General features: G+C 39.9%; 2 protein-coding genes and 1 long non-coding RNA gene across 3 annotated transcripts; 1 reads left to right on the top strand and 2 right to left on the bottom strand.

Annotated features, from left to right (window-relative positions):
• Nucleotides 1-447: 447 nt before the first annotated feature.
• LOC117957692 lies at nt 448-16933 on the bottom strand. The gene is made up of 3 exons (XR_004659563.1): nt 16922-16933; nt 8967-8968; nt 448-487 (listed from the first exon to the last, which is right to left on the bottom strand). It is a non-coding gene; the product is annotated as an uncharacterized LOC117957692 (long non-coding RNA).
• Nucleotides 1152-6960, bottom strand: ccdc47 (coiled-coil domain containing 47). Its single transcript, XM_034893616.1, has 13 exons — nt 6759-6960; nt 5321-5625; nt 5093-5194; nt 4250-4424; nt 4006-4127; nt 3853-3918; nt 3640-3741; nt 3418-3528; nt 3171-3256; nt 3012-3070; nt 2810-2919; nt 2502-2669; nt 1152-1786 (listed from the first exon to the last, which is right to left on the bottom strand). Exons 2-13 carry the CDS (start codon nt 5615-5617, stop codon nt 1706-1708), a joined length of 1479 nt encoding a protein of 492 aa, XP_034749507.1. The 5' UTR covers nt 5618-5625; nt 6759-6960; the 3' UTR covers nt 1152-1705.
• dcaf7 (ddb1 and cul4 associated factor 7) lies at nt 8839-14822 on the top strand. The gene is made up of 8 exons (XM_034893617.1): nt 8839-8910; nt 9039-9228; nt 9580-9738; nt 10728-10839; nt 10940-11058; nt 11153-11362; nt 13065-13182; nt 13672-14822. The coding sequence occupies exons 2-8, from the start codon at nt 9091-9093 to the stop codon at nt 13842-13844; spliced, it is 1029 nt and encodes a 342-aa protein (XP_034749508.1). The 5' UTR covers nt 8839-8910; nt 9039-9090; the 3' UTR covers nt 13845-14822.
• Nucleotides 16934-17012: the final 79 nt, after the last annotated feature.

Genomic DNA, 17012 nt, shown 5'->3' with positions numbered 1-17012 from the left:
AAACAGGGAAGCGTGGCAGATGATAGCAAACCGGCTGTATGATGTATTTAAAAAGATACATTTACAAACTACTGCGCTTAACTGAAACCATTCAATGAGTCACTTGTCATTTGCAAAAACAAACAGTTGTACACTTACACTTTAAAGCGGGCAGTGGAAGTTAATATGACTTAGGAAATCTATATATTTTACCCCATGAGAGAGAGAGAAACTGAGATATTCATGCATCCTATTCTAGCGTTATAGAAAATTGATCTTCATGGTAAATTTCCTGAGTAACATTATCTTCTGCTCACTTTTAATTAAAGTACAGTTGTTAATTTGTGCAAATATTTAGTAGCCTAATCCTTGAATAGTATGATGAGCAGTGGTCAGTAATGTATAGGTGATGTTTAGGCATGCCACGCTCTCTCCCCGTTTCATTAAAGCGGCCTTGTTTTTTTTTTATACAGATAATGTGTTTCACGATATACTTCCACAAGAAGCTCTGCATACAATATATACAATGCGTATTCTCCATTTTAACAACAGTAAATATGTGCTCGTCCTCGTGGTCGGTTAAGGAAAGCCGTGAACGCGCATCTATCCGAATGACTTGCACAGATTGGACTAGGTCAAGCCTCGCTTCATCGGTTATCCTCCTGGCTTTATAAATTCTGCTTTTGTGAAACAGCCCTCAGGTCAAACTGTTTGGAAAATCCAGGTTTATTAAAGTACATCATGCCTTGCAATTTGAACTTAATCCTCTGCTATGCTAATTAATGTTAAGTGTGTTGATTCAAGTCTATGATAGTTTGTGACACTATATTTCTGTTAAAGGATTATATTACTTTTTGAGACAAAGTGTCTTGTGTTACCCAGGGGAATGATAGGTTTGATCATACCCAGACTTGTATCTGGCTACACAGGCAGGGTTTCCTTTTAGCTCGTCAACCACACTGATGTAACCAAATCTAGTTCAGACTGCTGACACTATCTCAAAGTTAAATTTAGCTTTAAAGCTCACCTATTCTGGTCCATATTAAAGACCCTGACCCTTTTAACTGCTGGTACCAAGAGGTCTGTGTATCAATTTCTGTGTCATACACAATGGTTATCATCAATAGATTAAACCAAATACTTGCAATTTACCATGAAAAACACACCAACGGTTTTCCAACAGACTCCAGTGCATTTTATTGTTTGCTCAGATATTCATTAGAAACAGCCTGCAAGAAACCAACCTCATAGCAGATATAAATAAAATGTCCTTGATAGTATCATTTAAGATTATATTAATGCTAATACATTTCCAATGAAACTGCAACAATGCTTCCATTCCTTTTAAAATGTGGCTCAATACCACCAAATAGTGTGTTCCTTCCCAGCAGATGAAGTTTTAAAAAGCTCACAGAGCTACCCAGCATTCAAACAGAGCTCTGATTACTAATTGGACAGTAAAAAACAAAACAAATAAAGACCCTGACGTGAATTGTGGTGATATGGTGGTGAAAAAGTCCCTCTCAATTGACATGGACAGTTCACTCTCAAGTCATTTGGGTTTAGTTACACCAAATGGAGCAGGCGGCGGCAGAGACAGCAGAGCTTGACACACCCAGAGGCACAGGATGTCTGTTTAGAGCGACTGTGAGCCAGAGCTGTGGACTGTGTTGTGAGAGAAGCTGAGCAATGCGTTCATGTGTGCTTGTATCCCTGGGGTGGTCTTTCACATGGCTTTCACTTTGATCTGCTTCATCTTCATCTGCTTCTTCTCAATCTTCTTCTGCTCACGTCGCTGGGATGCTTCCTAAAACAAAAGAACCAAAGACAAAAATAAAAATTGAGACATAAAAATGATAAGCTCTATACTTATTCATTATTTATTTACTTTTAATTTCGTTAATAGCATGATTCAACATTTTGGGGAATATGCTGTTTTGCTTCCATGCTGAGAGGTAGAGGAGAAGATTGACAGCTGGTTAGCTTAGCATAAAGACTACAAACCGGGGACAACGGCTACGCTGACTCTGTCCAAAGGTAACAAAAACAACCGACCAGCCATCCAAAGATCAATTAACCAATTACATTGTAAAAACGACATGGCACATAAATGTCTGATTTTACACCAAACTAATTTTTAAAGATTTGTTTAAAAACTTTTGGACAGAGCCAGTCTAACCCTTTCGCCCCATTTTCCATTATTTATGCTATGCTCACTGGATGCTGGCTAAATATTTATCACAAAGATATGAGTGTTATTTACAATACATTCATATAGCTGATGCTTTTTTCAAATTGACTTAGACTAGGTGCATTCAACAAAAATTGCAAGAATCATGTAAGTACAGCAACTTAAGCAAATATGCTGAACTGCTTCTAGTGCTGCCCTTAGAAACCGTAAGATACAGAGAAAGATTATCAATCTTGAAATCCGACTCGCAGCGAGAAAGCGAATAAGCAGTTTCCCCAAAATGTCATGCTATTCGTTTGTCGTTTTGTGTGCTGCATCTCCAATTTCCGACCTCCAGACGGCGTTGTCTCTCAGGGTCCTCTTCGTTCATGATCCTCTCCTTCTCGGCTCTCTTCTTCTCCTCCCGGCGTGTCTGGGCTGCCTCCTGGCGCTGAGCGTGAGTCTGCTTCAGGAAGTTCTCCTCCACACGGGCCCGGTTTCTGTCAGCTTTCAGTTTGCCCTAAATATACAGGGAGGATAAAAAAAAAAGGGATTTGTAGCTGTACTTTAAACTTTATTGTAAAAGCACAAAATACAGAAAATAAGTGAGCGGTCACTGGATCACACTATGAGGCACCGGAGCATTGGAATCCTGCTCACCTCTCTGTTGAGACGGAGCTTCTTGACTTTATCGATGCTGTAGATCACCATGTTCATGAGAGGGAGCAGAGCGTCCATGTCTTTGGGAGAGGTGTTGCCCATGCCAGGCACTACAATCCCACACAAAGTGCACATTAAGCATTTGTAAATCTACTTATGGGGTCGTGAGGCATAGTGAAGACAGGAGAGACAAAATGCTCACCAATAAATGTAAACAACAGCGTCTTCTTGGTGTCAGGCAGCTTTAAGGGCTGACCCTCCCTGAAAAACCACACAGGAGCTTTTAGTGCCACGTAGAAAAGATTAAAATGCAAAATAACTCCCATGTAAGAGATGACAAATAGTTAAAAGAAATACTTACTCTTGCATAACTTTTGGACCAGAAAATTGGTCCGAGAAATGGATGGACTCGATCTTCTCAGCATGATTGGTAATATAATGAACCATCTAAAAATACCGAAAACAGATCCAGACAAATTAGAGAACTGTATATTAAGAGAGGAAGATGTTGCAACTGTTGCCTGCTATAACCCTGTTGTATTCTGAAACTCTGAAGTGCTTTTTTTTCTAGTAATATTGTTTATGAGACAAGTGTAAAGAGACATTACCTTGTTGTCCATCACCCCATCTGTGACCTCACCCATCTCACTTAGAATAGCCAGGGAGTCTGGGAGCCCATACTTGGCCCCAGACTTAGGCTTATCTCCGCAGAACTCACTCTACAGATACAGAACAAACATCAAGACCATTGTTTAAGTGCTAATGTATATGAGTAAGAACTAGACATGGACTACTAATGAACCAATGCGTTTGTTGTGGAGGATATTTACCAAGTCCTGCATCTCCTTCTGATGCCTGGCCATCGCCTTCTTGGTGCCAAGAGCAAACACAAAAGTGTCCATGTCCTCTTCATTAAGAGTCACTTTGATTTGCTACAAACAGACAGACACTTTTAGATGACCAGGGCGGTGCCTCCATATTTTGCACTCCTCTTCATATACTCCACACAGACTTATTTAAAATGCTAGTTGACTAATACATACCACTTGATCACAGGCAGGCCTCATCATCCTGGCCAGAACGTTGAGCAGGTCCTGCCTCTTTAGAAACTGGAATAGACAACAAGACAACTTGACATGACTGTATATTTAACCCTAGCACACCCCTATACAGTACATAAAACACATTGTGCATACCTTGAGTTGGATCAGCATGCCTTCACAGCACAAACGTCCAGAGCACCACAGGTTGTAGATGTGTTCATTTTCCTGATTCAGTTTCGCAGTGCTCACTGCTTCTTTACTGGTGCCGTCATCACCTACACATATAAATTGACAATTAACACAAGCTGTGCTTTGTACCAACTGTCACATTGTCATCCATTGCTTTCACACACTGCTGTTGTATACTTGAAGCAACTCAGGAGGTGGAGGAACTCACCCACTAGTGCAAAGTTGCTCTCAAGAAGCTCCCTGTGTGAGTTGAACCAGGCCTGAGCAAGGCGACTGTTTTTGTTCTTGCCAATAATGTAGTTCATGATGTAGGCCAACAGGCCAGTGACCATCAGGATCTCCATGTAGTAACTCTCCCAGCTGTTCTGCAGATGTGCAGGTACCTGCAGAGAAACAGCAAGCGGCTGTCAGTATTAAAGCTCAACCAACACTAAATCTGTGAGGCAAACACAGATTTTGATTGTTGGGAGGTTTAAAAGGAAAAAAAAGAGAAAAGAATTGTGACATAGATACATACTGAGTGGGACATTTTACAGGTGAAAACTGTGTGGTGGACAAATTATTTAATTTTAAATTACTTCACATCTAGATTAGCATTTCTGTACTGCAATTTCTCGTTACTTGTCTGCCAACAATTACACTGCAACCGATGTATATGCAATAAGAAAATATATGCCAATTCATCGGCCGAGCTCTAACCAGTATCAACGTAACTGAAGAACCAATGGAAATTAGGCTAAGGGCAATCAGTTGCCAAAGGTTACAATTTCAAGGCTGCCATAGCTGTCCCAGGACAACAATGTATGTAAATTACCTGAACTTTTTCACTTTCACACACACACACACACACACACACACACACACACACACACACTTAAATAAGCCTTATTATGCATCATGTGCTAAACATGAATGAAAATGTACAGTTAAATATCTTTTGCAGGCAGCAAAAACCGTGTGCACCTTCAGAGCCTCTGCAGATCAGATCAGTTTAGACAGACGAGTGTGAAACTTGGTTCTGAGAAGATTTTAAGCAATAAGCCTGGCTTACAGTGTGGATTATGAGGGGGTCCTTCATGGAGTGGCCTGTCTTTTCCATGTCCCCAATCCCTTCAAACTCCTCCTGGTCATATTTGCTGTACATGTCTTGATCCTAGGGAATTCATAAGTAAAATGAATATTTATATTAACATAATGCCATAAATGATCAAAAGTGTGTTATTATGGAAACTGTGCTCAGAAATTAGGCTGTAAACAGTAAGACAAGGCAACTACGTACTTGTGTCTCTGAATCCTCAAAACCATCCAGGCCATCTTCCAGCTCCACGGTGGCTTCATCTTCATCTTCGTCCTCGTCCTCTTCAGGCTGCGAGGACGGTGAGGCGCGAGGCAGAGGGGCGGTTTCTGCCTCCGCTGCTGGATCGTCGTTCATGTCCTCAAACTCAGCAAAGTCATTGTCATCAAAGTCGGCTAGGTCCTCGCCCTCATCAAAGTCATCATTGTAGCGTCCCCTGGAGACGGGAAAAGCCAGGAGGAGCAGCAGTGCGGGTATTAGCAGGAGATACGCACTACGCATGGTGGGACCTGCAACAAAAGTGGAAAAGCAGAGTGTAAGAGAGATGATGCAACAGACAGCAAACCGTGTAAATAAGGGTGGTGTAAGAAGTGACAGAGAAGGTCAGATGCAGAAGTGTAACAAGACTACTATAAATACTAAACAATAGGAAGGAAAAATCTTACATTTCCCAAAACAAGAATTGTCGAATCAGTTCAGAAATCTAAAAACTACTCCAAGTTGCAAAGGGCTTGTGTATCAGCTGTCTTAAAATGAGGCCTGGTGGTTGCCTGAACACTATACTGTGGGCCGGATGCAATGAATCAATGTAAGCCATCAACGTCACACTAAGTTTAATTGAAAATGAAACAAGTTTTAAACATCGGGCCACGTAAATATTTAACAGTCAATACGTGGGAAATAATAGTTACAACTGTGACGAAAGCCCAGGATAAACTGGTCCACACGATAGTAACCAAGTCAGACCCTGGTCACACTATTCATGTGACAATCCCCAAAGAGAATGAAAATGTCCCTACGGACCGAGACGGACTTGAAAACAATGACTAATGAAGAGAACGAAGTAATGGTTTGGTCTCTGAGTAAGCTGTCACTTTGTCATCGCGAATAAAAAGGATGAAGCTAATATATATATTATATATATATATAAAACTGCTCGGGTAACGTAAAGACTAAGCTCGGTTAAACTTATGGAGCTGTAATAGATGGGGGTTATAATTCAACCAGAGAGCTGCCGCTAGCCCGACTAACTTTAGCAATAGATCCAACGTTTGCGTCACGCTTGCTAACAGGCTAAAATAAGGGATATGTCTGACTTTCCATAGTGGGGGTCGAGTCAAAACTAACAATGTGTTCTTACCAAATGACACTTAGGCGTAGGATTAAACCACAGGCTGTAATCATATAGCTGTGCCCGACCCATCCCCCAGCACTCACTCACTCACTCACTTTATCATTAGCTAGCGGTTAACAAATCTGGCATTAGCATGCTAATGGCTAACTAGGTAGCATGGCACCTAGCTCGTTGCTAGCAACCGACCTAATCCTAAAAGGAAAGCAGCGTGTTTATTATCTTTACCACAACTCAGAAAATGTGTCTTATTAAAACGTAACAGCATAGCTAAGTAAGTAAGGATCTTACCTGGAGAATTACTGTGACAATAAACGTAACGCTGGTTGAGCTCAAGCAGCCTTAACTGTCCTTGTAATGATGTTACACCTGAAGCAGTGAGTACTCACAAGAGCGATCTTTCAAAGTAAAAGGTATCGCGACAGGATGTATCAATGACCCCCTCCAACATTATACACATGATTATGTCAAAAGTTTTATTTTGAAAGGATTCTATAGGAAATCTTTGTATATTGTTGTTGTTATGTCTGCCTTGACGTTAGTGGCGTTAAATGTTAGCTTGAGTGTTTATTTTCGCGCCATCATGTGGTCACATTACGTAACTACAACTCGGTCTGTTTTGACCAGTGTTAGTTACAGTTTGTTCTATTATACTGTATCACTGTAAGTTTACTGCAGACCATGTGTTGTATATTTTCTTACATCCTGGAGTCACACACTAGCTAAAACATCCACCTGCTTCCATATATATATTAATAATAACAGTTAGAATGCAAACCGTTTTTATCAGGTACATACCATTCACTGTCATGCATTTGCTGTACAAATACATACGTTTGATATTAATATTCTGTTTTTTACCTTTTTTCCACATAGTTTTTGTACATTAATTAACAGTCGTGTTTATATCTTACCTTTATTTGTCCACCTTTATTGTCCTTTTAGCTGTTATGTATTTTTCTGTGGAAGCATTGAGAGCAATTCAAAAACCAGAGTCAAATTCCTTCTATGTGCTCGAGAAATAAAGGTGATTCTGATTCTACATGAAGCCAGTTCCTTGCAATACAACTAAAAACATGATTCACAAATACAGAGGAAATCCACTGGGAGTTAACTTAAATAAAGAAGTAAAACTACACTTCAAGTAAATATCAATTTAAAATAGTATGTTATTGTTTTTTATTATAAAACTAAATTACTAATTTAAAAAGTAATAAGGTAAAGGTAAGCACAACATATGGATAAGTGTCTTAGAAAAGTGTGAGACTGCATATGACATTTATTATTAATTATTAAAATTCATACGATAAGGATTAATGATTAATTAATTTTCCATATAATAGTTCAGGCACGGGAGGCAATAAAATTAGGTTTTGGTTAGCTTACGTGAAAAGCCTCAGTTTGTTTCTCTCATCCTTATATATTGATTATTAAGATAAGAGAACTTTTATTCATCCGGAGGGAAATTGTTGCAAACATTTAGGTTGCAATTAAACAAGATGCATTGATAACTGTTAAATACTTTTTTAGGATAACAGAGAAATGTTTTCATTTGTAAAAACTAAATAAGATGTAAAAAAAAGAGAAAGTAGAAAGTATATTCTAATTTTAAAGAACAGTCATGTTGTTCAATCAAGATGTGTGTCTCTATACAGTACGGATGTGGTTTATTATCATGAGTATGTCTGCCATCTAGTGGTCGCAGAGAGTAACTACAACTGATGGTCAAGTTTGACATAATAGCATAGTTACACTTCCGGTTCAAACGATCCAAAATAAATCAAATTCAACATACGGGTAAAGTAAAAACTACTTTATAATTTAGTTATGTGGTTGGCATTTTGGTTACGGGAATTTTATTTTTAAAAGATAATCTTATGCCTTTATTTGTATAGGACAGCTGAATACATGAAAGGGGAGAGACATGCAGCAAAAGGCCGCGGAGCGGAGTCGAACATGCGGTTACTGCCTCGAGGACCTCTCTACCAGGGGAGGTACCACGTTTCAAATCATAAAAATTACAAATCCAAAACAAATGAATGTTCTCACAAAATTAGAAATATATATAAATAAAATTCACCTGACAATATTGTCCACAATGTTTTCGTAAGAATTATTAATTTTTAGTCTCTTCTTCTCCTGTCTTTTCAGACAGCAGTAGGCCCAGGCTATAAAGTTCATCACAAAACAGGGTGGGATTTGGTATAAATAGAAGAAATATGGCTTCATTAGTGGGACGTTTCACAAAGAGTTATTTCTTTTAATTTCTCTATTTGTTAGGCTCTATGTTAAAATACATTGAAAAGACCAAACCTTCCATTAGAAAAGATGATTTTAATAACAATCGTCTTTTATTTTGAAAACCAGCAATCGCATGTGTTTTGTTGAACGTGACAGCACTTTGGATCGTTACGGGAAATGCTACTCTTTGTTAAGTAAAGTGGTGAGAAGTCTTGCCCCAAAACAAGATTTACTTAATTAAATGGTTATTACTACCACGCCTGCTGGTATTTTTTATAGCAGGTTAAAGTAACGGGTTGTTCTTGACTTGCACGACTACTTATTTTGCAGTTAGCTAACGCTAGCGTGTTAGCTGCTCTGACAACAGCTGCAGTTCGAGAGGATGTCGCTTCACGGCAAAAGAAAAGAAATCTACAAATACGAGGCACCATGGACGGTGTATGCGATGAACTGGAGCGTCCGTCCAGACAAACGCTTCAGGCTAGCTCTCGGCAGCTTTGTGGAGGAATACAACAACAAGGTGCGTAGTGTGGTGTGGCCATTCATCAGCACAACGTTAGCGAGCTAGCTAATGCTAGTTGTCCTGCGCAGCACCTATGTTTAAAAGCACAATGAATGTTTTGTTGTTATTCCCCAACAACAACAACCAACAATACTAAGTGTGTGTGTGTGTGTGTGTGTGTGTGTGTGCGCGCGTGCACACACACACACACACACACACACACACACACACACACACACACACACACACACACAGCAAGTCTGTCGTTGTGTCTGTTAGTAACACCACGTATAGCTAAGGTTAATTCTATTTCTAACCCTCGTTGCCCGGTTACAGTAATTTACAGGAAATGTCTTTGCTCCTACCCAGGTTCAGCTGGTGGGGCTGGAAGAGGAGAGCTCAGAGTTTGTCTGCAGGAACACATTTGATCACCCATACCCCACCACCAAGATCATGTGGATCCCAGACACTAAAGGGGTGTACCCGGACCTACTTGCCACCAGTGGGGACTACCTGCGCATTTGGAGGGTATGCTTTTTGATCTTACATATAAGACTGGTGAAATATCAATTATTGTGTTCATCTAAACCTACGATACATTGATCCTACTAACAGGTTTTGATTTTGCAGCCGAAGCCTGGTATATATTTCCCCTCTGTGCTATACAGAAGATAAGATATGCATCCTAGGGAAATATTTGTGCAGCAGTTAAAGCCCAACGTCAGAGAGTGCAAATATAATGAGTATAAAATATCCAACAGAGTCTAAACCAGCAAATCCAAAATATAGATGAAATATATCTCCGTTGTTGTCTAAATACGATTAAAAACACATCCGTTAGCCACACTGTTGCACTGAGTGACATCCTCCTTCATTACATGAACACAGGCCTGGAGCTTATTTTGAGTCAATCTCACATACAACATCCTGCTTCTCACAAGAGCACCACATATGTATTAACCCACAGCTGGAAATAGTTCAAAGTTCAAAAAAGCTTGTTTAATATTTTTTAGATGTTTAGAAACATTTGCCAAAAGCTATGGTACCCACAAGAAAAATAACTTTGCTACCAACAATATATTTGCAACCGATTTTCTCAGTGACCTCGAAGGGGAGTGCTACAAGCGGGGTAGGGAAGTAAGAAAGTACTGAGAGACGGACTAGCACATTGTTGGTTTTGCCATTTTGTGAAATTTGTGGATAACAATTTCTTTTTCTTCTTTGGATTATAAAAACAATGAAAAAGAATATTACCTTTAACTGCCTGTCTGCACCGTAAACTACAATATCTAATGGCTGCACCATAAGAGATGAAAAAGATGTTTCTGTCAATTATTAATCAATCATTCTCAACTGCAGTAATAACATAAACTAGTCAGTGCTGTGGGTGTAAAGTCTGTTTGTTCACTGCTTTTGCTTGGCAATCTGGCAGCTGTGAACTTGTCACATTGGCTTGACCATGGTACTTGTATGAAGAAGTCCGCTCACTACCAAATTCCTTTGCATTTATTACGAAGGTCAGCGACACAGAAACACGTCTCGAATGTTTGCTGAACAACAACAAGAACTCAGACTTCTGTGCTCCCCTCACATCCTTTGACTGGAATGAGGTTGATCCAAATCTGCTGGGTAAGAGAGCTACTCCATGATAAATAATATTAAAGAGGCTATCAACTGGACTTTGTTGCTCTTTCATTTGTACAGCTTAACAGGTTGGTTCCTTCTGCAGGTACATCCAGCATAGACACCACCTGCACTATCTGGGGGTTGGAGACTGGGCAGGTGTTAGGACGCGTTAACCTGGTGTCTGGACATGTGAAGACCCAGTTGATTGCTCATGACAAAGAGGTCCGTGTGTGTCTGTGCTGTAAAAAGAAGCCCTACAGCGTGTGTACACAGGCTGTAAGAACATTCAGATCAATGTCTTCATGTGCCTGTGCAGGTGTATGACATCGCTTTCAGCCGTGCAGGAGGTGGTAGAGATATGTTTGCGTCCGTGGGAGCCGATGGATCCGTCCGCATGTTTGACCTCCGGCACCTGGAGCACAGCACTATCATCTATGAAGACCCCCAGCACCATCCACTGCTCCGCCTCTGCTGGAACAAGCAGGACCCCAACTACTTGGCCACAATGGCCATGGACGGCATGGAGGTCAGTGTTAGCCTATCAGTAGCCATGTTTCCTAAGGGCTGATTCACTTTATACACAGCATGTGCCGTGCTCGCCGCTAGGTTGCGTCCTGTTACAAAAATACATTTGTTGTGCTTGCCGCCAGGCTCAGCGCAAAATAGGAAAGACTTTCTACATTTAAGTCATACATGCGTCACGTCTGCGTCCGGTGTTTACATCTGACGTGTAGTACATGCGACATTGTGTAGGATACACCGGGGTTCCCATAGCAATTTGGTGGCGACGATGTTTCTGTCTTTGAACCAAAAGAAGCACTGGCCCTGGTTGTGAGGATATACGGAGGAAGCGAGCAGCAAGAAGGGTGTGGGTGCACAAGACCCTCAGGTCCAGAGAGCAGTTGGGGTAATTTCGGCTGGTGAAGGAGCCCCGCTGTCACGGGGACTGGTTCCAGGGGTAATTTGGACTCACAAAGGAGGAATTTGATAATCTGCTGATGAGAGTCGGGCCTACAATTTCCCGGATGGGTTATGAATAGGTTTTTATGTCTAAAAATGTTGCATTTCAACAATATGTGCCATTGCATGTTTACATAAGTAAGAGGTCTGCAGTTATTGCAGTTAGGTATAACAAACCTAAGATATGAGACTAAATTCATACTCTGGAAAACACTTTGTTTAATGCATATGTGCAATTAATTCTTCCAAAAATGGAGTGTACACACTTGGAAAAGGGTAGTTATTCTGTGTAAAGGCCATATACAAACCCCTATAACTACCTACATGTGAACTTGAATGAAAACAAACATGACTCATGTCAATCAGTCCAAACATATTTTACATGATATAAACATGCAAATATATCCTACAAATACCTGTATGGAGGTGTCTAATCAACTTGGTTTTTGGTTTCCGCCGCTAACAACAATACAGTTCTTCTCAGTTGCTTTGGTGCATTTCTCAGATCAGAGATGACAATGTGTAAGTTTGTCACATATTGAATATGCATTGTTCATTACACTATACTTACAGAGTGAACTGTTAAATATGAACACAAAACGGTTTCACTATCTTGGTATTAACAATGGTGTAAGGACTTGTCAGTTTGGTTGGGTTATTGGTATAAAGACTTTGCTTTGGTCAAACAAAATATTTCCAGCAAGATACACACTTTTTTAGCTCAGTCACTATGCAGTGCCGTTTACACCAATTGTTTTAAGAAATGCACTCACTGTTGTGCAAATGCAAAAAATGATTTGACAGTTTTTGGCAATTTGAAATTTATTTGCATGAACTGGGATTCATAGTCATGCACCATCTTGAAATATGTTAGCCGGTAAGGGACAACATAAACTGACAGGTGCTTCTATCGAGTACCGTCGCTTTCCGGCCCCGGCAAGTTTGAAGAAGGAAACGTGGAGGACCACGTGTAATCAAAATCCAAATTTCAGGAACAGGAGTCTTCTTCTTTTTGAAGCGTGAAGGTTACCGTAGCTGTAATACATACTTGAACTGTGTGGCGCAAGAGAATTGATTGTGATATAAGAACGCTAGATGGGAAAAATTCCTACACATTGGACCTTTAGGAATCAAATACTCTTAATTGGACAAGTTTCCAACTGTTTCACATAAGTGTTTAGTGAATAGATATTTTAATTTTTATTTAAAAAATAACGATAGGAATCAAGTGCCTGCTAGTCTCTAGCATTAACATGTCTGTGTATTAGGTGGTCATCCTGGATGTACGTGTGCCCTGCACTCCGGTGGCTCGGCTGAACAACCATCGGGCATGTGTCAACGGCATCGCCTGGGCCCCTCACTCGTCATGTCACATCTGCACTGCAGGTAAACGCACCTATAGATTGTGGGATATAGTGGGGTGGGGTGGGGGGGGAAGGCGACAGACCGATGCTAGCAGAAACATCAAACTCTCGAATTCATCTTCCCTCATGTTTTGAAAATGGACCAAAACGTTCAAGTGTGGTCATTGCACTGGCATTTCTAATCATCAAAAAACCTCAAGAGAATTGTGTGGATGCATTTGTAAGAAAGTCTTACATTTTTGAAAATGAATTTGAGGTAAATATGTTCTCGCCGGTGTCATTTAATGCTTTCAAATTCAGCCACTGATGGTCACAGTATGATCCACTGTTTTAGATTAACGACTAAGATTTCACCATGTCAATCATGATTTCTAACTTTTGAAACAGCCCAAACTTGTGTTTCAAAAAGGGACCATAAGGCTTAACTTTATCTGTATTTGGCTGTATATCCCTGCTCCTTCATTCTGAAATCTTTCTTTTAATGCCTGCTCTGTGTGTCTTACCTCCTCAGCCGATGACCACCAGGCTCTGATCTGGGACATTCAGCAGATGCCACGCGCCATTGAGGATCCCATCCTGGCCTACACTGCTGAAGGGGAGATCAACAACGTGCAGTGGGCCTCCACGCAGCCGGACTGGATCGCCATCTGCTACAACAACTGCCTGGAGATCCTGCGTGTCTAAAGCCAAAGACACTTCGATGAAGAGAAGCTCCTTCTTGTTTCAAATTTGATTTAATTATTAGTCCTCGTCCTGCTGCTTTCAAGACAAGGTTGTGGTCACGAGTGAACTTTGTGAAAATGTTTGGAGCATCACACACACACACACCTGTTCCAAAATAATCTGGTTTACATTTTCTCCTATTAAACATGTTTAAGCTCTTATTTATTTTGCTGACAAGGTAGTGTTCAGAAGCTTTGAGCAGTTGTCTATGAATACCAGATTTTATACTTCTTGGTGGGATTTCAGCCAGCTCTGAGATTATCAGGAAGGGTTTAGATGTATGTTTGAGTTGTAAAGGTTGATACAAATTACTCTAGGTGGCAGAAGATGACCTCTCTGATGCAATATGTCGTAGCCTTCTTGTGGACTCGTACCATACTATTGGTGATTCAAAGATCAGCGTATTATGGTCTTGTTTACCCCCTGTATATTTTTTAAAATGGGTGTATGTCAAGTATCGTCTCTCCAAATGATCGAAGCTCAGACCTGTGCAACTTTTATAAATTGTAGAATAATCTGAGAGGGATTCGTATTGTCACCTCAGTGGTGACATCATAGGGTTTGGCTGGTGACGCTGTGAGGCAGCCATGTACAGCAACACTCAGAACCTACCGGAGCAATGTCGTTCCGCCTTTTTAACTCCTCACGTATTCTCTTCCATTTGTAGAAGTTTGAGCTTTGAAAGCTGCATTTTCTTTGGTGTTTAGAGTGAGTTGTGAATATGGGAGGAGCGTGAAAGAACTCTCTTCTCTTTTTTTTGTTTTCAATAATTAAAAAGTGGCATGTCCTTGTAGCATGCAATTACAAGGCAAAAACTGTACAGACATAAATATATCAACAAGATGTTGGTAAGACAATTGTTCATGTTGTAGCTTTTTCATAAAGTTTATTATTGAATTTGCTCTAATAAATTGTATTCCTTTATGTCCTAGGAACAAAGTTGTTGATGTATAACTTTTGTCAATTTGATTTACAGAGATTATGCCAGTCCATCAGGAATCATCAGTACCGTTTGCACGGCCTCAGGTCAAATAGCGTGTCTAAAGAGGGGACACTCTGATTTAAACTGTGGACGTCCTGATGGGTCAAACGCTCTACCACTAAACTATATAAAATCGTAACCTGAAAAATAACTAATTAATATAGCGTATGTAGTGGACTTAAGTACCAATATTTTTGATATGGGGAGAATTAAAGTATAAAAAAACTCAAGGAAAGCACAAATACTTAAATTGTGTATGTAGTAATTATCCACCATTGCCAATTTGTAAGGTTTGATCCCTCTTCTCTGTCTATAAATGCATCTCCAGTGACTTTAAACCAAGCTAATATGTGAATGAGACGTATTAACTTTAATCAAAGACAGTGCGTACTGAACCATTTTTAGGAGCACATAGTGGAACAAAGTTGTTGCACTCTTTGTTCCAGATAAGTGTTAAGTCCCTTGTGTAACTTGTTGAAACGGTGGTCATTTTAAGTTATGGTACAGCCATTAAGTTTGGGAACCCTTTTCTGTATTTTTTCTTAAGATCTAGGACTGGGAATCTTTCTTTTCAGTACCTGGTGGGACGCTCTTAAGCACCAAAAACTTGATCAGTCCCACATGTCGGCTTGGAGGAATTTTGGCCCATTTTTCCTCACACAATGCTTTCAGTCTGACTTGTGTGTTTAATGTGATTGTCTTGCTGCATGACTCACCTTTTGTCGAGTTTCAGTTTAGATACCCTGACACTGTCTTGTAGAATCTTCTGGTACAATCCAGGATTCAAAAATTGCAAGCTGCCCCGGCCCTGAGACAGCCCTAAACAACACTTGTTAATCCACGTGCCCTTTAGGAAACTGTAGATGGGCCGCAATGTTCTTCTTGGTATCCTGCCATAAACCATTATTGTTTAGTGTTTATCTGACTGTGGACATTGGGAACATTGACAGTAGCCAATGCAAGAGAGGCCTGTAGATCCATAGAGGTTACCCTAAGGGTCTTTGTGACTTCCTGGAGTATTGTACACTTTGCTCTTGGAGGGATTTTTGTTGGACCACCACTCCTGGGGAGACTATTTGTCTCAGCTCTGCAGAAATCTCCTTTGAGCGTGGTTTGTCACACTTTCCCAAACCAGTGGGGCGAAGACCAGAGATGCTTACAGTAAGACCCAGGTTTCTATTCCTTAATAGGACAGGGAACGCTAAACTCACACCTGATTGCCATCCCATGGATTGAAACACCTGATTCCAATTACACCTTTAAATGAACTCATAACACACATTCACATACATTTCCCAACAAAGACATTCAATGTTGGATAATCCTGGTAAATAAATAAATATGTATAACTTATTTGTTTAAGTGGGTCTTCTTTATCTAGTTTTAGGACTTAAATGAAGATCTGATAACATTTCAGGTCATGTTTATGGAGAAATAAAGAAATATTTTAAAGGTTTCACAAACTTTATAGCAGCACTGTATATCTACTTTTAGTTTATTTAATTTGTTTAACTATGCATCTTACTTTAGGTGCCCAGTATATCTTTTTAAAATCTTCATCTACAAAGTAACCAGCCACTGTAAAATAAATATATTTTTGTATGAAGTACAATATTTCCATCTTTGTAGTAGAAAGTAGCATAAATTAGCAGTACATACCTCAGAGATTCTTTCTATCACTGTATAAAAGTCCTTCAAAATGTTGCATATCCATCATTAAATACATTCTCTGTACACTTTAGTTTATGTATACGGACACATGGTGCTGAATGTTCCTTCTGCACTATATATTTGGTGTTGCAGCTGGTAGGCCAGTGTTTTCTTGAGTAATCTGGAAAATAAAAAAAAGTTTTGGACTCCCAGTGTACTTTGTCTGTGGTGTGTCTTTAATCTAAAAAAAAAAAAGAGAAGATAAATAACAGGAATTTGTGCTTCAAGAAATATACAGAATTATGAATTCTTAAAAAGTCATTACACACCTTGTGGCTTTGAAATCATAAATCATAAGATGCCTTCAGGCAGCATCTCTGTGATTGACAGTTACCATCCACTTCACTTGTCACTCTGTTGACGGAAAACAACTCTGCAGTTTTTTCCTTTACCTGTTGAAGTATCACTATCTTGAGAATGGGGTAAACAAGTCCTCT

Source organism: Etheostoma cragini, chromosome 15, assembly GCF_013103735.1.
Source record: "Etheostoma cragini isolate CJK2018 chromosome 15, CSU_Ecrag_1.0, whole genome shotgun sequence".
Classification (NCBI taxonomy): Eukaryota; Metazoa; Chordata; class Actinopteri; order Perciformes; family Percidae; genus Etheostoma; species Etheostoma cragini.
This window is presented reverse-complemented; position numbering and strand designations above follow the sequence as displayed.